The sequence below is a fragment of the Cupressus sempervirens genome, chromosome 5, assembly GCF_028749045.1.
Source record: "Cupressus sempervirens isolate cs-2001-9-10 chromosome 5, ASM2874904v1, whole genome shotgun sequence".
Classification (NCBI taxonomy): domain Eukaryota; kingdom Viridiplantae; phylum Streptophyta; class Pinopsida; order Cupressales; family Cupressaceae; genus Cupressus; species Cupressus sempervirens.
In genome coordinates, this window is record NC_143122.1 from 2566333 (window position 1) to 2590178 (window position 23846).

A 23846-nucleotide genomic window follows, 5' to 3' on the forward strand; every position below is an offset into this window, starting at 1 on the left:
AACGTTAATGTCTTATGATGTTACTGGAGAAGGATGTGCAAAAGACATGTAGAAGAATGCATAGAGCTCATTGGCAAGAGCCTCTCGCCAAACACAACAAAAGCTCACCAGCCCCAATTGCTAATGTGAGGAAAACAAAGGATTCATTAAGAACTGGTTTTATGGCCTCTTTCTTCTCTGTGTGTACCAAGGTTGAAGTATCTAAAATGAAGAGTGTGAATGCAAAATATGTTGATAATTCCTCACAGTGCAAATACATTCGCCCACCACGACGTCCACTAGGGGGTGATCATGACAAGTTAAAACATAAGGGAGCAACATCTTCTATCACTGTAAGATAAGCATCCAATTATGGTGCAACCGCATGGATTGTTGAAATAAAAGCAGTGGAAGAACTGTAATTTGTTGGCATTTAGATTGCTCTCCTGTTCATGGGAATTAAAATTTGTTTGCCCGTAAGTTGCTTTCTAATTCAAGTGTATTCCTACTACCATAGATATTTTGTGCCTATAAATTGAGAAATATACTGATTTGGGGCTAGCTTGTTTAATCAAAAAGTGTTTAAGATGGAGGAATTTAATGATCTCTAAGGTTTTCCAAGATTCTCAAATTACCAACAAAGTAAAATTCCCATTATCTAAGTAACCAAAAATGTGTCCTCCATCTTAAAGAGAATTATTGGTCACCAACTTCTAATCTCTATATTTTCAGCCTTAGGAATGAATTTGATGTTTCACTTTTCACAATTATTTGAAGAGAAGTAGTTCTATAAGCTTCATTATATACCTACAAAATGTTGAGAGCAATTGTGTCCCATAGAATTATAATAGGCATTGAAATGATAGTCAACATAAAATGTAACAAAAACTTAATTTGGCCACAACAATCATCACATGGCCGCATAGCACAGTGGATTAGCGCGTTTGACTTCGGATCAAAAGGTCATGGGTTCGACTCCCACTGTGGTCGAGTTTGTCAAAATGAATTTTATCATTTCATTTTTGACATGTTTCTCAAAGTTCGCTGCAAAATGCGAGCACTGCTCTGCTTTCTGTGAGTTTAAAGCTCTTCTTGTAGCATGGTCTTAGGTGACACTATCAATATGGCTCTTTCCTTATCTTTTGCAACTAGTTTTATGAATGACTAGAGGATTGTTTTAAAACGTTTATGTTACCATATATGCGAAGGTAGTGATAGTGAAATGCGTATTGATGTTTGTTCATCTGTACATATTCATAGATATATGCCATATCTTAATAGAACAATTGTTTACCCTAAATGTCTACTAAAAGGCCTCTTGTTTGCCTCTTTTGCTCTGCAGTCATTAAAATACTTGAAGGAGCTCAAACATTTGGACACTAAAATGAATGGGCATGCTTTTGATCCTGAAAACCATGGAGAACAAAGGAGTAATGGGTTTATTTGTCTTACACCTTGCCGATGTGCGTCTCTGCCCGACCCTCTGAATGCCTCGAGTTTGCCTCAATGCCCCTCTCAATGCTGCTGAAGTGATCTCCCGCGCACACGCCTTTCCTTTCAGAAGAACCCTATGTCACGCGATTTCATTCAAATGAGGGATTTTGGCTTTTTTTTTTCTCTTATATCCCGCTGGCGTCGCAATTGCAATGCCTGTCATCGCAATTGCGACGGCATCGAGCTAAAATTGAAAAAAAAAAAGCCAAAACCACATTACCTTTTCTTGCCGTCGCAAATTAACGTCACAAATTGACCCCTAATGTATTAGTGTCAGCAGTCCTAGGCTCATATTTTAGTGCCTTGAAATTTGCAATGCCAGATCTTGATTCTAACTCTTTCATTCTTTCCTCAAAGGTGGGTGGAGACCTCTTGAAGATTATGTCTCCTCCTTTATTTGCTTTCTTTCTTGATGTTCTCCTTGTGAACATAGCAATAGATGTCTTGGCAGGTTTGGTAATGCTTACCTTACCCTTCTTCTTCAGTAGCTCTTCTTCCTCTGGCTTTTTCTTCATCTTTTGCTTCTTCATCCTCTCCTTTTCCTTTAGTTAACAGAAGAGTGGAACTAGTTTTCAGTTTGGCAATCCTCTTCTTTCCCTTGTTAACTACCTAAGGGAGTTTGATTTCCAATTCTATTCTGGCCTTTGCCTCATCATAGCTGCCAAAATAAGCAGCCTTAGGGTCAACAAGCTCATTTATCAATGCCTCAATTATGTCTTTGGTTTCATCAATATTCACCTCATATCATAGAGGTTTTACCCATGCTATTCTAGGCCTAACTGCCTGAATGTACACTTTTGTCATTATCTACCATGAAACAAACATCATCTAATCTTCAACTAATTTCCTTGGAATCTAGAATCTATTGTTCATTTTCTCCTTAAATGCATCAAAATAGTTGTCCATAATGCTTGCATAATTCTCTCCCATTTTAGCACTATACTCATTAATCTGATAAAGGACTAGTGCATCTTTTCTCCAAACCACAATACCATTTGATGGGAAGAATTTTTGAACATAGAAAAATAAATAGGTCAAGAGTGAACTGAACTGTTTTTGGAAGTTCTGATGCTCTTCATGTTTTTGTTGAACTGGTGAAGAGAAAGGTTATTCTTGACCACCTTATACACTAAATCAAATGCTTCGCAAGATACATTGTTCAATCTGCTCCAATTGTAGATTTTGTGGGCGATGACATGAATGCCAAACTTCAATTCCATGCGAGTGACATAGCTTATCTTCATTCCCCTTCCATGCCACTCGATAAGGGTTTTCTTCTCCAGTTCAACCTGACCTAGGGTTTTAATCATTTTCGCCTTTGACAACATGGGAAGGCCAGTGATTGTGTGGAACATCTTCTTAGTTATCAAAATTGGTTGTTCCAACCACAACTGACTGTTGTGCACATGACTAAGGATAAATCTTATCCATTTTACTTGGAAATCCCGTGGCATATGAGGAATGTGAGTTACACCTTTTGCCTCGAGATGTTGATGTTCAGGTTTCAACACACCATCAATGCATAACTCCTTCAAACATTCATCCATCTCTAGTGTACCGATATCTTCACTAGCACATTTGAAATGAGAACAGATATCATTAACTAATAGTACCTTGGGAGGAATTTGTGATTGTGCTCCACTTAGATCTAGGGTTTCTGCAACTGTAAGAGTCAACTTGAAATTCAGTGCCTTCCATTCCACACCTCGAACATAACTAAACCTCTCTTTGACTTGCTTTTGGTGGATGCCATCTTTGCTTGATAAGGTTTGAGAAAATATGAAAACTTTTAGTAACAATTCACTCAAATCGCTTGAAAGCTCTAAAATTGCTTTGTAGAAATAGCTCTTGAAAATTCACGATGAGAAATGACTTCAATTTCACTCTTTTATCAAATTTTACCATAAATGCCTGGTACAATTGTTCGTTCAAATGACAAACTATCATCCACTTTATTTGCATTGAATACTTGGTAGAGTCTTTGATGCAGGGTGCTCCCCTTAATACCATAAACTCATAACATAAACAAAGAAACAACAACAAATGTGAGAAAAAAATATGGACTTCTTATTTGCACCACAAGTGCGAAATTAGAGAATTCATAAGTACAATATGCTAACCCACATGGGCACCTTCAGTACAATAATTTGCAAGACAATCTATGAACTATCAACCAGAGTTGTCATACACAATGTTCGAGCCTTTCTTAAGTAGGCAATTTTATGCCGTCCGAGAAGGTTCTAGATGCTCAAACTTAATACCTAGGGCCGACAGACCCTAACAAAACATATAGAGTCGGCCAAATACATCTTTGACAATTACTTTAGAAGTTTCAAGTAGCCCAACTTCAGAAGGCCATAACTCACGAACCGTTGCTTCGATTGGCTATTATAACCACTTTTCAGAAATGCCAGCTTCTGCTCTACAGGCTCAAAATGGTGCTAGCACCCTTCCGTTGAATTTTTGGACCTCATCCGGACACTCTAAGGCCTCCAATTGTGAGCTTGAAGATTTTTCTGCAAATTGTTCCACCGAAAATCTGCAATAACTTCTTTGATACTTAAGTTGGAGCAATGATAATTTTATGGTAGGCTTATATCTCTAAAATGAACCTTCCTATAGAAAATGAGAACATTCCGAGCTCATATGACAAACTTACTAAAAATAGAAAGCTCCCATACATAGTAACCACCATGTCTACTAGTCCTTGTTAAAATAGAAAAGACTGAAAATAAAATATTTATGGGTGATGCAAGATTGCCCTTACACCCAAGATGCTCCTGCATCAGACACCCAAGGTAATTTGATGTAAGTGGATTCAACATGTGGAGATTTTCTACTTTTTGAGCATACCCTTTACTTTTTAAGGGTCACCTATAAAGCTCTTGAATGTTATTCTTGCTTTGATTGGGAAGAAGTTATCATATTTGATTACCAAGCCTTTTCCCTTGGCTAGTTATTTCTACATTTGTTCAAAAGTGATGGTTGCTGCTCATGTCTAGTAGTCTTCTTCTTGGGCTCTATCAAAATCTTCCTTCAAAAAGCTTGAAAAACTCTTGAGAGATTTTCATTGAGCTTCTAGAGATGATCATCATGGTTTCCATAGAGTTTTCTAGGAGTACTATTGTCCCCCAAGGAGTTTGGAGGCCTTGGAATTCTATCTACCCAAAAACAAGGATGTACATGTGCTAAGTAGGTTATTTGAGCCATTTTTGGTGATGAAACCTGGTAAATTATTCTCAATCATTACATTTCGTTTGGCTTTCTTGTCAACAAACATACTTGGAAGGGGATTGACTTTCAAACCCTTTCGATTATAAGAGACCTAGTTTAGATTAAAGACACTTTCATTGCTAAAAGAATCTAGCATGCCTGGAGACTCTCAAACCTGGCTTAGATGGCTAGGGATGGCTTTCATGATGACCTTTCATTCAACCAACATAATCTCTAGCGATCTCCACTAATTTAATCTCAAGGACTTCTTGCTAAAATCTATGGAATTCAGGCTTAGTACTTTTATAAGCACAAAATTCTCACTCCTAAAAATATTTTTTAGAGTTACTATGAATCTCCAGGCATGAGATGGTCTTTAGGTCCAATTTCATCTTTCTCACCCAGGTTGAAAGCCTTTTGACCTGGTGGTTTCAGTACTCGCTTTGGACATGCTTCACAAGCTTGACATTCATTCTATCAAGTCTTGGTGGAAAGATTGGAAGACATATCCTTGTACTGCTCTTTGTAATTACAAGCTCACGATGGGCTACCATGCGTCGGTTCCCCCTTTGCCTACCGTCTCCATTTTTAACCAATGATGACATTTGCCATCCTCTTAGAAAGCTTGGAGATTTGAATTTCTTACATGTTGGTATGCTATTGCAGAGCCCAAAGTGGCCCACTTTTCTTAGTATATTCTTTTCCAAGGCTTGCCCTTGGGTTCTAGACTTCAACATCTAGGTATGTTGGATCCCCAGTGCCCTTTTTATAGGAAGCTAGAGTCTTTCAACCATATCTTCTGGTTTTCTAGAAGAACTCAACAATATTGGATTTGAATTCATGATTTTTTCTAGCCCTTTAGGTCTGAACCATTTTCTTGGCATATGGTTTTGTCAAGAGATTCCCCTAGGCTCTCCTTCAAATTTTTGCTAATATGACATGTTTTCAAGATGTAAATTCTCTTCACTCTCTAGAAGGATAGAAATGTGGTCCTCTTCACTCAATTTTTTTTGATATTAATGTTTTTATGCACCCTAGAACATGTACAATTAATAATGCTATCTTGTAGATTCAAGTGCAAGCAATAAAGTCATGTTAGAAATGACACACTTGCAAGAGTTACTTCAACATTACGACAATGCCCTTTGTATTGTTGCCAAATTGTTGTTAGATATTCATGCCTTTGGTGACAGATCTCCACCCCATGGGCACCATTGCGATCACAATTCCTTGACCCCTCATCGCTCCTCTAGTGGGGGAAGAGATTTTTGGAGGTACCTCTTGGTTTCCCCACTCTGTGCTGGTTCTACCTTAGCTTTATCATCTATTAGCCCTACTTTGATTGGTTTGATCGACTCTAGTTGGTCAGACACTAGCGAAGTTATTTTGTGGCCCACTTCCTCCAAGTGGCTCATGTGACTAACGCAGGGAACACATAGAAGAAGATAAAGCAGATGAGGGATGGTTCCTCCCAAACCAAACTTGAGACATTAATGTATGTGACAAAAAGGATGACCATAATCCTCTCCCTTAATCTTGCTATACTCATTTTTTAATGCTTTTGTTGATGTCCAAACTTTGCCTTTTGAAAACTTATAGAGTGATTTGATATCCCTCAAACTAATTTTTTCATATGAATATGTAGTTTACATATTCATTTATATACTTAGTGGCAAAGAAAAAAAAACTTAAAAAAAAAAAAACTTCTTACCTGACCTCGTATGCACTGACGGAATTACTAGAGCTCTGCTGTTTAATTAAATTAGCGGGGTAGGTGGTTACGTTTATGACTCTATATAAAATCCGAAGTATGTTCTACAAGCCAAATTTGCAGAACTACCTGAAGAAAGAAGAGAAATTGAATTAAAGGAGGGAGGGTTTTAGTTGATTTCGACCATGGCGACTCACCGACTTTTCATGTTGTTACTCATCTCGCTGCTGTTTGGTAAGATAAATATCATTTATGCAAAGCGATCTGGATTTTCCACTTTATTCAAATTTAACTTCGCTATCGTCGAGAATCATTGTTTTTAAATTTAGAATTTGACTTTATGAGATTTTTAAATTGTTCGAATTTTGGCCGATTTCATAAGGCGGAGCACAGTCTTCATAATAGTTACGAAATAATTCTTTGCGAGAAAGAATAAACAATTTAACAAATGGTTCTTAAATGCTATTTAATAAGTTATTTTTTACGTGGGTTTTACGTAGTAGCGATTTTTTACGGTACAAATTCTTTCAGCAGGTAAATCGCTTTCTCTAGAGAGGCAAGTAAGCCTTACAACGATTGATTTAACTATGCTCATGAGACAAACTGAAGTAGTAAATTATTACGGTTTTAATAGTCGATTTTTTTAATTCTGAAGACATATTATAGATGACCATGTATAATTGTTGAAGTTTAATCAAATCCACTTGCAAGTTCTTGTGTAAGTCTTCCTTAATCTGGAACGAAAATTATAGTGCTTTCTCTGGAAATGCAATTTAAGTCTTTCAATGATTGATTTAACTATGCTAATGGGACGAGCTCAAATTATTGTATTCTGAAGACATATTATAGACGAACATTTATAATTGTTGAAGTCTAATCAAATCTAGTCGCAATCTCTCAGTGTAAGTCTTCATCAATACGGACCGAAAACTATACTTTTTAGCGGACATCCATTAGGAGATGAAGTAACTAACATAGAAATAGTTCGGAAAATACTCTATGCAGTGGGTCAATACTCTATGCAGTAGGTCAGGTGGTGCACACTAAATTTAGGAGTAGTTCGCAGTCAAAATGGCACTAGAAAACTTTAGGCTCCGGTTCCAGTTGTTTGGAGATAAATACATTACCATCAGTTTTTATCTAACAAAGTTTAATTAAATTGTATTTTGTAGAAGCTGTCAAAGCTACCAGAATTGGGTCATTTCAAGTCCAACATCTGTAATACTCACTTGTATGTACTAAGAAGGTCTATCTAACATGTGTAATGAAAAAGTAAGCTTTATAAAGCAATCCAAAAGGTGAAAGCGCAATGATGAAAGTTTAAGAAAGCATTTTGGCTTGGTCTGATGATGACCTGCAATAATGGTTTATGTATAAATGACAAACAAGTGTAATGAATTTAATAATGCAATGATTAGCTTATCAAGGAATATGTGACTGATGTCTAGATGTAAAAATGAATCGCATCTAGTGTAGAGGTGACAAAAGGCAATGTCTAGGAGAAGGGTATGCTTAATTGGCAGGTAAGCAGGTTGATTGTCTTTGATAGATGCCGGAATATATCCCCTATAATGAGCCTTGCCGAAGCTGTTAAATTAAGTCTTTAAGCTGAAAATTTCTGCTTAAGTAGTTTGTAATTGTGTTAATGCATATTGCTCTTAAATGTAATATCCCCATTATTAAATGAAGTAAAATAATTATATTTGTATTTGGGGTCCCAATTGATTTATGTATATCTCGGGCCCATCTTTATTTTTGTCATAGGTGTTTGTTGCTGTGTTGGCACTTGTTATGCACCTCAGTAGTTTTCTTCTGATGGGTTCTTTATGACCGGCATGTAGGCAGTTTTCGACATGCATCTTGAATCATTTTATTGTACTGTGACTTCGAGTTGGAGTTCTTCTTTGATCACCATTTTGGAAGTCAAAGATCTTACCTATTTGGCTATGCAATTTCGGTGGGACTCATCCCTCACCCTATTCTGCTTTGTATTACTTTTGTTTTAAATTTGACAAATCTGAAGTGCCATTATTATTTGAATCTAAAATTATATTTGCGTTACCGACACTCCATTGACCATCTTTCCTAATAGCAAATTTTCAGCTTAAATACTTAATTTAACAGCTTCGGCAAGGGTCATTATAGGGGATATATTCCGGCATCTATCAAAGACAATCAACCTGTTTACTTGCCAATTAAGCATACCCTTCTCCTAGACATTGCCTTTTGTCACCTCTACACTAGATACGATTCATTTTTACATCTAGACGTCAATCACATATTCCTTGATAAGCAAATCATTGCATTATTAAATTCATTACACTTATTTGTCTTTTATACATAAATCATCATTGCAGGCCATCATCGGACCAAGCCAAAATGAGTGAATCCCATCTAGTGTAGAGGTGACAAAAGGCAATGTCTAGGAGAAGGGTATGCTTAATTGGCAGGTAAGCAGGTTGATTGTTGTTGATAGATGCCAAAATATATCCCCTATAATGAGCCTTGCCGAAGCTGTTAAATTAAGGCTGAAAATTTCAGCTTAAGTAGTTGGTCATTGTGTTAATGCATATTGCTCTTAAATGTAATATCCCCATTATTAAATGAAATAAAATAATGATATTTGTATTTGGGGTCCCAATTGAACACAATGACCAACTACTTAAGTAGAAATTTTTAGCTTAAAGACTTAATTTAATAGCTTCGGCAAGGCTCATTATAGGGGATATATTATGACATCTATCAAAGACAATCAACCTGCTTACTATTGATGTTTAAAGACGTTTATGCAAATGTAGAATCATGGCCATTGTTATTGATGATCTCCAAATGCAGATTTGGATCTCATATAAATATGAGAGTAGGAGACATGTCTCTTCATCTCATGAAGAGACATGTCTATATGGTGTAATCATCATTTAAATAATATTATATTAACATGAATTTATAATAATATATACAGTAATATATATATATTATACAATAATATATATGTGTGTGTGTGTGTGTGTGTGTGTGTGTGTGTGTGTGTGTGTGTAATATACAATAATAAATATTATTAACATGGATAAGTATATAGAGGAAATGATGATTACCAATAACAATAATGTATATTAGATTGAATCAATCTGACTAAAGCTACAACTTTAACACTCCCTCTTAGTTAGGGAAGATTGATATAGAACACATTATGCTCTTGACTATATGAAGAGATATCATCTTAGTATGATATTCTTAGAATGGCATATTTAAGGATATCAACATAAATCCATCAACACACACACACACACACACACACATATATATTAATATATATTACATATGAAATTTGCTTCAATTCACTACGAGGCTAAATTTCTCAACACTCCCTCTGAAGAAATTATAATACAAGATTTGAACACCACCTTAAGTATGGTCTGTGATAGATTCAAGTTATGGTGTCCGGCAAGATCCGGCTCGAAGAACTGTAACAAATTGATTTTCATTGTGTTTGGCAAGATCCGGCCCGAAGAACCATGATAACACTTGCGCCTAGACGTCTAACACATTTTTGTGCTATAGGTTAATGTAGCATATCTAGGAGATAGGTCAACCTATCAATAAGATCGTCACCTTACAATAGTTACCTTTTGTATGAAATGTTCATTATCATAACTTCCGGCACTCCAAGACAACAACTTAATGTAGTCTGTTTTGATAACAGGTCTAGCTATTGATAAGATCGTCACCTTTTAATAGCTTCCCTCTAAATATATACATCAATAAAAGATCATCACCTTTCGTGACATAATCACAACATCATGTAGTAACTCACATGATATCCATCATGAACCAAGTCAAAGGATGGATCCACCATAGCTGCCACTAGACAGTGGAACAAGGGTTTTCACCTCAGACTTCTCTCTCATAGAGGAGAGCACATTACAAAGAATTTCACTTAGAACTTCTCTTCATGGAGAAGATATCATCCACAACGGATTGCCTCTCAAAATTTCTCACTTTGAATAATGATCTGAGAAGTTAGGTCTTGTAGTTACTCCCTTTGAGAGTCTCTTCACCCAAGGATGCCTTTCAGACTCTCTCTGAATTTGATATTAATCTTTCAACCTTCAGGTGACAAATCATTACTTCCTCATGATGTATACTGGAGTAGGCCCATAAAAAATTATGCAATGACACACATGTATTTTTAGACTCCCTCTGAGTATCAATCTTCTAAGCTCTTCCATTGCCTTTGAAGAATGTCATACTCCCTCTTAATGTAGAAGAATGCTCATAATTTCAATCATCAAATTTATTTGCTTCAAGAGCCTCACTTTATCCAGTCTGGTCATCAGATGACTAATGAATTCTAGATCACAGCTTCTTTTGAGCTATTGTCATAAGATTGAGTCTACACAATATTTTGGTAGCATGTGTAAAGTACCAACCTTCTTTTCCTACAAGAACATCCTTAGAAATAAAGGAAAAGATCAAGGAAAATAGCTCTTAATAGTATGTATAGAAACAAAAATAGATAAATGTAATACTCAAAGATATGGAATACTTATCTGCACATAGATGAAACATCTCCCCTATAAGGATGGTTCAAGTGGGAATGGAACATTGTTTATTACTTTCCCTCCCCCCAATGTGAAGTTCCCACTCTAGATTTTCATGTGGCTATAAGAATGTTTTGGATCATCTCTTGATTAATTTAACTTTTTACGAGTCTTATCAATAACTGCACCATTTTGTCAAAGTAGGGAGTTGTGAGTTCTTATTATTTCCAATGCCTCTAGACTATATCTTCAAATGCCATTCTAAGCTCGTGTATTAGTGATATGCTTCCCTATCCTTTGAATGAAGGGCACTAAGTATGTAATTCACCAATTATAGTCTTCTGATTAAGGAATATAATCTCACAAGTGTTATCAAAACTTGAATTATTCAATATCTTCCTTTTGACACCCACAGTTTATGGTGGCCCACTTCATACATTGGATCAAGAGTTGCCTCATTAGTATCCGCAATAAAAAGTATTTCTTTTTACACTTCCATAATATTGAGTGCCTTTAGATGTTTAGCAACCCACTTAAGATCCGTCAACGATTTTGTCCATATGGATGCATAGATATGTATTACCCTAATACTCTGTTATTATTCATAAATTTGTGTTCTTATGTTGTTGTAGGAATCATTTTACGTTTGGTGAAGTTGCGACTATCCACGTCATTGCTCCTGACTTCGTACATCTCTGCTCTATCATGTTCGTGGTCTATGGAATGATGAGGATCCCTTCCACAAGAATGATTGAGATAGATCTCCTGGTAACTTCCAGACTTCATTGACCATATGAATTGTCGTTCATCTTGGAGCCCATATCATCTTTATGGTTGATGTATATAAACATGAATTGCGATCAATAGTAATGGCCTACGGATGGCATGCCAAGTATTGACCATTTATAATTCTGTTGGCACTTCATATGTATAAAGTCAAAAATTGATAATATCAACCAATTCTTATTAATATTTTGTTTTTGTTTTCCAGACTTGACGTGTATAATTATTTATTCTTGAATTGTGGGTATGGCTTTCACAAATGTCCCCTTAGCAATTTAATTGTTTTTGAGATTCAATTCTTGTATTTCAGTTACAAAGTTCTTATTTATATGTAATAGATATTGAATTCCTTATCTTCGAGAACCATAGGCTTTGATTAAATCCAATGCTTATTATAGTGTCTATAATCTGCAGATCTTATGAATCATATTATTATTATGTTCCTAACTGATTGGCTTGTAAACTTGGGATAATCACACTGAATTCTCTCTTCTTTCTAAACTCCAAGACCATCTCTAGACTTAAATGATTGTCAATCGATAAAGCTCCCAAAAAATAGTTGTTCTTATCAATGATATTATTATCTTTAATACCAGTGTGTTATATATGAGAATTGTTAGTTCAATGCTATGGATTTATCAGACTTAGCTACATGAGTTATCCTATAATCTCGTGAGATAGTGTGGAATGACATTTCTAAAGTGATTCACTTGGTTAAGCCAACCACCAATCTAATCTCTTGGTGAAATGGATATGTATTATTGGTGGGATGATGTCTTAGTCGATATTGTTTTGATAGTATTATACTGAAACGAATTTAATGTATTTGCCGCTTTAGAGGGATGTCTTCGCTTCCTGTTACTTGTCTTCTACTTTGTTCATATCTCTCTCTACTTGTTACCATTGTATAATCTTTGTGTAACAAACACTTTTTTTTGGGTGTTAACTAACAACTAACATATCAAAGATATACAGTTATTGCTTCATTTTCATAGGAAGACAATTATATCAGTTACGTTCGAGTGAATGAGATTAACGGTTACAGTTGGTTAAACAGAAATTTCATAACCAACGATTAAAAACACACCATCAATGAATTTACTATGGAAATTAAAATCCACATACTATGGAATTCAAAACCGAAATCAATCTAGGGATGCTTTTGCAAACACCTAAGTTAGTCCACAAAATACCACTTAGGATCAAATGACGATTACCATCCAATATCACTATATTAAAATCAAATGACGATTACCATCAAATTCCACTATATCAATATCAATTGACAATTACAATCAAATAGCACTATACCAATTAGGGCATCGATTGCCATTGGATCATTTAGGGCATCACATACCACTGTATCAATTGGGGCATCTATTATCATCGGATCATTTAGGGCATCACATACCACTGTGTTAATTAGGGCATCCATTACCATTGGACTATTTAGGGCATTAGATACCACTGTGTTAATTAGGGCATCCATTACCATTGGATCATTTAGGGCATTAGATACCATTATTTAGGGCATCAGATACTACTGTATCATTTACATCAGATATCACTGTGTCATTCCTTTTCTTTCTATTGCTAACTGTGGCAATAACATAAGATTAGAAGATATGCTCATAATCATTATTCTTATAAATGAAAGACTGTTAGAGGGATGTCTTCGCTTCCTGTTACTTGTCTTCTACTTTGTTCATATCTCTCTCTACTTGTTACCATTGTATAATCTTTGTGTAACAAACACTTTTTTTTGGGTGTTAACTAACAACTAACATATCAAAGATATACAGTTATTACTTCATTTTCATAGGAAGACAATTATATCAGTTACGTTCGAGTGAATGAGATTAACGGTTACAGTTGGTTAAACAGAAATTTCATAACCAACGATTAAAAACACACCATCAATGAATTTACTATGGAAATTAAAATCCACATACTATGGAATTCAAAACCGAAATCAATCTAGGGATGCTTTTGCAAACACCTAAGTTAGTCCACAAAATACCACTTAGGATCAAATGACGATTACCATCCAATATCACTATATTAAAATCAAATGACGATTACCATCAAATTCCACTATATCAATATCAATTGACAATTACAATCAAATAGCACTATACCAATTAGGGCATCGATTGCCATTGGATCATTTAGGGCATCACATACCACTGTATCAATTGGGGCATCTATTATCATCGGATCATTTAGGGCATCACATACCACTGTGTTAATTAGGGCATCCATTACCATTGGACTATTTAGGGCATTAGATACCACTGTGTTAATTAGGGCATCCATTACCATTGGATCATTTAGGGCATTAGATACCATTATTTAGGGCATCAGATACTACTGTATCATTTACATCAGATATCACTGTGTCATTCCTTTTCTTTCTATTGCTAACTGTGGCAATAACATAAGATTAGAAGATATGCTCATAATCATTATTCTTATAAATGAAAGACTGAAACAACAATCCTATAGATATATTCCATATTTAGTTAGAAGGTTAACTGTTCTAAATGGTTACCAATTACATTGACGATAAAGGTTGCTTTCATTAAAGGAAATAATTGAATTCAATGATATACATTAATTCATCATATCTTCTACTTGTATAAATATCCTAAAGGTAAAAATGCCTGTTACCAATAAATGTTTGAATGCTCATCTTTATTTGATGCATGTCTTGACATCTCGTGGAGAGGGGAAACATTGTCAGGGGCTTAATCTCCCAACCACAAACCTTAAACTTATCCCTACACTTGCTTTAACTAGAAAAGGCCCTCCCTATCCGAAATAGACATGGAACACCTTGTTAGCCACTGAGCATCCTCGTATTTAATCACACCACTCGACTTGACAACAGAGAATGAATTGGACATGCATGAGCTATTAAATGATTCTTTTTAAATAATAAATAATTGTTATGTGACATCTGATTCTATTTTCCATGCTTTTGTAGATTCCTCTCTTTCACCTCTTCACCATTTTCCTTGGCCATACAGCCGAGTGAGTTCCAGGTGTTTGAATCTCAGAGCAACCAACTCTTTTATTGATCCTTAACTGATATAAGAATATTTCATGTTTTCAGCATATCACATTTTTGTGACCTGAGAAATATAATCTTAAGACTTGCAAAATAAATACCATTTGATTCTGACTTTCAACAGTAGAATAAAGATTATGACATCATGCATGAATATTTGGTCTTGATTCATCATAAGAAGTTCTGACCTAAGGAGGAACTATCCAATGATATTATAACAAGGAAGATATACGGCATGTCTTGGAACTGTAACTTACTGCTGTAATTACAAATGCAGTAGTACCTGACAAAACACATTATAATCATTTGGATATGGGGAGGCATCCACATAACTTGGTAAATTTGGAAGGTAATTGAGTCTTGGTTGGACGCTATCAACCAGCTCCCTCACGGAAATAACTCCGAACACAATCTTAGTGTGATTACCAATCACGTATTTCAGCAAAAGTATAAATGAAATGGGAATATCGAGGCAAGAAAATATGCAGAGGGAAAGAACGTAAGGAAAATTGCAGAGAGATATATATCGTGAGGAATGAGACTCAATGGTCTTATATCATCTTGGTTTCATGGCTTCCATAATAAAAGGCTTCCCACAAAAGTGATCTTTATGCAATATCATAACGAGTTTGATTTCCACCTTCAACAAGGGTGTAGAAACAAGGAGTAAAATTGTGGAAAGAAAATGTAGGAGTAAAATTGCGTGGAGGCAAAAATACATATCCGACTTCTCTCGACTTCCAAATATATGTAAAGGCATTCGATTTCTCCAGGCTTCCAAGAAGCCATAACTCTTAAAGAAAATCTTTAGCCTTCTTGGACGCCAATATAATATGCCTTGTGTGCATTTGGGTTTCAAGTAAAGAATTGAATAATTAAAGAAAAGAATTTGAAGAATATGAATCAAAGAATATTATAATAAAATTTATTTACTTGCACGTAAATATATTTTATTAAGATGGTACATATTAAATGTTTATCCAAGGTCGTACCTTTTAAATATGTACATCTAAATATATGTTTCATCTTGGAAGATTTATTTTATCTTCTTGTACATGCATTTAGATGCACGTATTAAATAGATAAAATCTTATATAAAAATAATACTATGATGTCACCTTTAATTTATATCTATGTACGGACATAAATATGTATTATCATGATGTGGTGGAAAAGTCAACCAAAAGCCATTTGAGGTATGCATTAATTAAGTTAAAATGATTAATATTTTAAATGTTTACTTAATAGCTCATGCGTGTCTAATGTGTGTATCCTGTTATGCAGTCGCTAGGTCCTCGACCATGGTGTTTTATGATTCATACCCATTTTCTCAATGATGGTGATGCTCTTGTGCCTAATTCTTTTCTGACAATGCTTCCACCCCTTTGATGTGCTCTCTACAAGGAAAATCTCCGCAGTTAAATCATATTACCATAACAAGTTATTAATCATAAATAATCATAACGGCTAACCGCCTTTTCAATTCCATGAATTCATGATAAATAATCATTTAACATGTTATCTTCATATGAAATTATAACAACTAACCATCTTACCATTTTGCAGAATTATAACAAATTTAACTGTCAATTGACTTCGTGTGAACCTCAACGGCTATATGAACATTTTAAATTGGGTCGAAAATTGAGATTTAATACTTTGATTATAAAATCAATATCTTTTCTCCCTTTGATGAAGGTATCCCTGTTATTGATGCTGAACATATATCTCAGTGAATCCATCACGTTATGATATTGGTGTCTTCCTAATTGCCAAACCCATGATTGCGACCACTGCAACAATATTTTCTTACATCCCGCGAAAAGTCTTTCCTTTTTTTTCCTATCTCTCTCTTGCGTCGACTGTTTCTATCTTAATGATTATGTTCTAAACATCTTTTCTCCTCTTGCTGGCTAGGGGGCGCTCGTATAATGGCGAGTGTTTGTTTCTATCACCTCTACTGCTTATTGTCTTTATTGCTAATCTATTCATTTGGCCCAAATTGCAAATAGTATGGATTCCTTGGTTGTATCCTTTCATACGACTCCCAATGCTTCCTTTGCTCTTTCATGACTTCTATCTGCTTGATATATTTTCCTGGGATTGTATGTATTTTTCCCTTCCATTTATCAAATCATTTGTCTTTATTTCTCCAGTTACATTTGTAGTTTGGCTTTGATACCATGCTGATGTTTAAAGATCGTTTCTGCAAATGTAGAATCATGGCCATTGTTATTGATGATCTCCAAATGCAGATTTGGATCTCATATAAATATGAGAGAAGAGATGTCTCATGGAGAGACATGTCTCTATGGTGTAATAATCATTTAAATAATATTATATTAACATGAATGTGTGTGTGTGTGTGTATATATATATATATATATATATATATATATATATATATATATATATATTATATACGATAATATATATTATTAACATGGATAAGTATATATAGGAAATGATGATTACCAATAACATTGATGTATATCAGATCAAATCAATTCAACTGAAGCAACAACTTTAACACTGACCTGCCAATTAAGCATACCCTTCTTCTAGACATTGCCTTTTGTCACCTCTACACTAGATGTGATTCATTTTTACGTCTAGACGTCAATCATCAGATCAAGCCAAAATGCTTTCTTAAACTTTCATCTTTTGGATTGCTTTATAAAACTTGCTTTTTCATTACACATGTTAGATAGACCTGCAAGTTTGATACATGTATAAAGCTTATTTGGGTCAATGAGTTTGACTCAAAAACTACACAATTAAATCTTGATAGCAATATTATAACATCTTTCCTAAGTTTATATTGTGCCAAATTGTGTTAAGCAGTTTGCTAACAATCAATTTGGTGTTCTTCTGAATTAGTTCTTCCCGTGTCTTATATGCCTGGATGCTATTTGAATGGTTGTATGAAACAAAAGTGTTCTAATTTGCTCAAGTTAGAGGTTGTACATCTTGTACTAGCAGTTGACACTAGAGTGTACAGACTACCTGAAATAATACTCTGATTTCACCACTATATTCACATCATATAGAACTACCCCCAACTACAACCGTTCCACTGTATTGTCACCTCCATCGCCGTATGGGGCTTCTGCCTAGCCATACAACTCCCTCCTACACTGTCTAGACTACAAACTCAACTGTGCAATACTCTTGTTTGTTGTACACCTTGATATTGTACGCCCTTCTACTCTATTGTATGGTAGTAGATTTGTGGTTGTTTGAGCCTTTAGTGGTGTCCAACATTGCAAGCTTCGGGTCCACTAATAGTTGGTATGTTATAGTAGTATTAGAGTTGGTAGTTTTGCCAACCCGTGGGTGGTGAATGCGAGTTTATATCAGGAAGAGAAGGAGGTATCATTCTATTGGCAGGATGGTGAAACCATAAGACCCTGTTGCTAAAGTCATGACTTTGCTGAGAGAACTCACCATAAGACAAGCTTAGATCAATGACACTCAACAACTCATGGAGGAAACATTACACAAATTGGTTGAAGGAGAGATTCCAAAGAACAAATTGGGCATAATGACAACTCGGTCATGCGAAGGACGAATCCTCAACCCACATGTTTGTGACCCTCAATGCTAACTTTCCCTCCAAGAACCGAAGCACCTCATAGTAAATGGGATCCTACCTTTTAGGAAATGCAAGAATAACTACAAGAAGATTGGAGGAACGCGAATTTGGAAGGGGATATATCCTACAGAGATTATGCTGATCTAAGAATGAGGTACTTTAGTGACAATCGCGGTTATTTTAATGATGACCTCAAATGGAAGACCAACAAGGTGAACCTATCATCGTTCAATGAATTGGGATCAATCTTGACACATGCATGGGTGCTGAAGGCATAGACATATTTCTAGCTCAATCTAATGCCCAAAAGTAGAAGCAATCAAATTTGGAGTGCTCCACTTCGAAGTTGCACACAAATGGTGGCATCATGGCTTGGTTATTCTTAGTTATGACCAAGTAACCTCTTATGTGGAGTTTGTGGAGAGACTTCCTCTTTGACAAAAATAATTCAATGCCTAATTTAAAGAATTAGCACAACTAAAGCAAATTGGCTCACTCAATAGCTATATTACAAAGTTCTAAACACTATTTGTGTTTGTCACAGACATCTCAAAGAGATGATGGATTGTGCTGTTCATGGATGTGTTGAGGGAACCTTTGAGAGGTTGGGTCAATGAGTTCAACCCGTGCATGCTCAATGAAGCCATTAAAAAGGCGTGTGACATGACCACATCTTTTTCTTCCAAGAATTACACACCTACTCCACCACCTCTTCCACAGGAGGACAAAGACAGGGAGCTAACTTAGAAAAAGCCTTTGATGGATGAGGACTCTTGACAGGAGCTCTAGAGGAGGAAGCTTTGCTTTACTTGCAAGGAGCCTTGGGGACTGGGCCATTTTTGACTTGGGAAGGGGAAGATTCATTACATTGAGGTGTTACCTGACAATGGAAGAAAGTCAAGTATCCAAAGTGCAAGGTGAAGAAACTATCCACATAGAGAGAATTGCTACACTTGTGTAGAAAGGGGGTTCCATTGCTACACTTTCTGCAAGTTCTAGAAATGGTATATTTTGGGTCCGTGGCAGAGTTCATGGGGGGTGAGTTACAATCATGCTTGGCAGTGACACCACGCTCAATTTCATCAATTCATCATTGGTTGCTAGAAGGGCTTTGCACGCAATGAAGCATGGAGGACTCGAGGTTAAGGTGGCTCAAGGAACTTTGCTACCCTGCACTTACGTGGTTCCATGACTACGCATTGCCATGGAAAACTACATTGTGACAGATGATTTATTTGTTATAGATCTGGATGATATGGACATAATATTGGGCATCCAATGGATGGAGACCCTTGACCAATACACAAAGTTTCAAGAGTATAGAGTTTTCATTTAAGGTTGATGACAAGAAGGCGATGCTAAGAGGGATGCCAAATAGAGGACCGAGGGAAGTGACAATCAAGAAGATGGAGGCAATTTTCAAACAAAATATGACTTAGGCATGTAAATTCAACACTGCAGAGGTGAGGAAAATTGCGACATCCAAAACTTTACTTGAGGTGTCTAGCCTTGAATATCATGAGTGGAGAGCTCATCTTTTGGTTGAGTATTCAAAGAACAATTTTGCATGTTAGTTAATGGACGACTACATACAAGATGATAGATACAAAGTGGTTGATGATGTCATTCACTATGATGGTAAAATCTACTTGGCAACCGACTCCGAATTGAAGAAGTTGATTACAAGAGAAATTCATAACCCACCCTTAGGTGGATTCCCAGGATTAAGTTTGATTGCTTGAGGGTAAGCAATTTTCAGGATGGGAGGACTGTAAAGTCCTTGTTTTTAAATAATATAAAATAATACTATTTGTATTTGGGGTCTCAAATTATTTATATATATCTTGGGCCCAAGTGTTTGTTGTTGCATTGACACTTGTGCACCTTTGAAGTTTTCCTTCGATAGGGTATTTATGACTGGTGTGTAGTTAGTTTTTGACATGCAACTTGAATTATTTTATTGTACTATGAATTCTGGTTGGATGTAATGTCCTCGTTCCCCTCTGAGAGGAAATAATCTAAGGAAACAATAGTGTATAGTCCACTGGAGAGGGTAGTACAGATACCATACAGTGTCAAGGAGAATGGATGCTCAAGAAAGATGGTCGTACGGTGTAGACCATACAATGTGGGGCTTGGATGAAGAGTCCGTAGGGAGGCAGTTGTGTATGGTGGCCAAGTCTTTGCCTCCCGTGAGAGGCTTGTGGCTGTACGGTAGATTGGATGCAGAGGTCGTACGGTAGATAGGATGATGTCCATACAGTATCAAGAACAAGCTGTACGTTAGAATGATGCCAACCTTTGGTGATGTGGTGAGGTACGGTGTGAAGGTACAATTGTACGTGTGATAGGGAGGACGAATCCAGGGAAAAATGGGCTGTATAGTAGGGTAATGTAGCAATGCAGAAAAGACGTGCTTCGTGCTATGGGAAAGCGGATGGTGTACGGATGGAGAGGAAATGCTCAAGTATGCAATGAATAAACTTAGAGACCAGAATCCATCAAATGCAAACAAGAATAGAAATTGAACACATATAACCTTCAATTAATATTTGCCACAAGATGGTGCTCCAATTTGCTAGATCCGAGCGAAGTATTACAGGCAATGGAATAGGGTGAGGGTTGAATCGCACCGAAACCGTAATTAGCCAAGTAGGGAAGATCTTTCACTTCCGAAATGGCAAACAATAGAGAATCCCAATTGGAATTTGCAGTACAAAGAAATAATCCAAATTGCATACCTAATGACTACCTACAAGTCGTGCTTAAATACCCGTTGGAGAGAACTTTCCGAGGGCGTACAAAGGTAGCTGACGGCAACACAACTATAGAAACAAAAAAAAAAATGGGTCTGAGATATATTAAATCAATCGGCCCAATAACAATGGCGTAATTAAAATTATTTTATAACGGGAACATTACATTGGAGTTCTGCTTTGATCATTGTTTTGGAAGTGAAAGATCTTCCCTATTTGGCTAGCGCAATTTTAGTGGGATTCATTCCTCACCCTATTGTGCTATGTATTGCTTTGTTTCAAAACTGGCAAATTTGAAGCGTCATCATTATTTGAATCTAAAATTATCTTTGCGTTATCAACATTTTGCTGACCATCTTTCCTATGTAATGTGCCAAATTGTGTTAAGTCGTTTGGTAACAATCAATTTGGTGTTATTATGAATTAGTTGCTCCTTTGTCTTATATGCACAAATGCTATTTGAATGGTTGTATGAAATAGAGGTGTTCTAATTTGCTCAAGTTAGAGGTTGTATGACTTGCACCAATAGTCAACACTAGACCATACAAACTACCTGAAATGATATGCCGATTTCACCACCATACTCCCACCATACAACGCCACCCCTAGCCACGTTTCTCCTATCGTATAGTTACCTCCATTACCGTACGGGGTCCTACCTTGCTGTACGACTCCCTCCTACACCGTAAAGATTGCAGACTCAATTGTATAGTACTCTTGTTTACCATAAACCTTGACACAGTATGCCCATCTACTTTACCATATGGTAATAGATGACTTCAGTGGTGTCCAACATTGGAAGCTTTAGGTCCCATAACAGTCGGTACATTGCATTATATGTACCCGCTCCAAATTCGTTAAGCTGGATCCAAAAGGCTGTTGAGTTTGGAAACTCTTGAAAGCATCATATAAAGCCCATAAAGGTCTTAAAAATGGATGGATCCTTACTATCAAAGGGCTATGCAAGCTAATGTGACAGATTTGGCACATGCCTAACTCATTACAAAGGCATCTATTGGTCTGTTTGGATTATGTGCTGGTTGCTTACTTCAATGATCCCTATACTGTTGAGTTATTGGTAATGGGTGGACAAAGAGCAAAGAAAGACACCTAATGAACTTAAGGCATTTGGGATGGGCTTAGCTAAATGTGGTCCAACTTGAGTTTGTACCAATTTTAAAGACAACCAACATTGGAGTTCAATGTGTCTTTGTGATCATATTTATCTGTTACATCATCACATATTTTTTATCTTTGGGAAATGCACTATCAAGCTTAGATTGTTATTAGTCTTAGATGCCACTTTGGATGGGTTTCAATTCTGCAAAATTCACTCTAGATTTGCATCCAGTCTCATTCTTGTGTGGCTCACCACTAACTATGTTGATAGTACAACTTCAATAAGAGAATGCAACATATGGGTCTTGAACCTGGGTTATCATTGTGGAAATTATTCTGTCTTGCCTATGGACAATAATGTAAGATTAAAATATCAAAATAATAATGTATATAGTTATAATTATGATTATAAGTATAATGATAATCAAAATAAAATATTAATATTAATAAATAAATAATATAATTATAGTTAGTATGAGATTTGATAATAAACAAACATCATTAGTAATAATAAATAAATATAAATACAAATATAAATATAAGACCTTAATAATAATAATTAAAATTTAATAAATAAAGTCACTATGAAAAGACACAACCATTGAATATTGAAATATAATTAGAGGAATAAAGGGAGATATCTTTCCTTATGTTAGCCATTTGGGTCTGCTCAGATCGTACACCCAGCAAGGAAGAACAGAGAAGCACCAAATGTTAGAGGGGAAAAATGAGCTGAATACATGGGTTACTAAATCTGATGGCAGTTATACCAATTCATTTCGATTGAGACTGTAGAAGACATATCCATTCAAGCATTGACAATAACTGAGCCATAGCAGATTCGGGGTATAGGAGGGATTTATGGAATTGTTAGCAGAATCATCGTATGTGAGAAGAGCATTATTTTTGGGCAGATTACAATCATCTTAACACCTACGTTTAGAGTCTAAGAAGCAGCAAACAACTGACCATTTTCAGTGATATGTAATCACATCTGAAGATTCAGCAGAATATTCTGAGGGAGGATATATACGAACAGTGATCACATAGACTCAGCATGCCACTTTTCTACTAACATAGCATTCGAATACAAGTGGTAAGTGACAGGTATAAAAGAAATTGTTTGGCCCCATTTCAGCAACGATCACTTTAGTGAAGACTCAAAAGCTCTAGAAGAAGAGATAAGGCATGGATGGGTTGAGAGCTCCTATTCTATATGCTCAATTGTGCTGCAAGATAATCTTGTATTATGGAATGCATAATACAGAACCGTGAGGATCAGAAGAAGATATAAAATATATGCAGCAATCACAGAACAATAAGCAAATAAAATGAAGTAAAACACTGGTCAGCAACAAGTAATATGAAACAAGGACATTGGAGGATGGCTTGTAATCAATTATGAGTAGATTCTAAGGGAAGATATGGTTATGGTGCATCATGAAAGTTTGGGAATAAAGTCACAGCCCATGTTTTTGTTATTTACCTACACAGTGATGCATCTGGAATATGTTTGAACTTCCTAAATATCATGAAGTTGCATATGAAATGCTCATTCATAATTTATACTCCTTCCACCTTTGTG

The 23846-nt window shown here is 35.9% G+C and overlaps 1 protein-coding gene and 1 non-coding gene across 2 annotated transcripts in view; both read left to right on the top strand.

Moving 5' to 3' along the window:
* Window positions 1–895: 895 nt before the first annotated feature.
* Window positions 896–969, top strand: TRNAR-UCG (transfer RNA arginine (anticodon UCG)). The gene has a single exon. It is a non-coding gene; the product is annotated as a tRNA-Arg (tRNA).
* A 5547-nt stretch (window positions 970–6516) lies between these two features.
* LOC149554315 (translocon-associated protein subunit alpha-like) overlaps window positions 6517–23846 on the top strand; it is a 135540-nt gene continuing 118210 nt past the window's right edge. Inside the window, exon 1 of the mRNA XM_089828430.1 lies at window positions 6517–6631. Within this exon, the coding sequence (XP_089684556.1) occupies window positions 6583–6631 (49 nt within the window). The 5' untranslated portion in view covers window positions 6517–6582. The remainder of the gene's footprint in view (window positions 6632–23846) is intronic.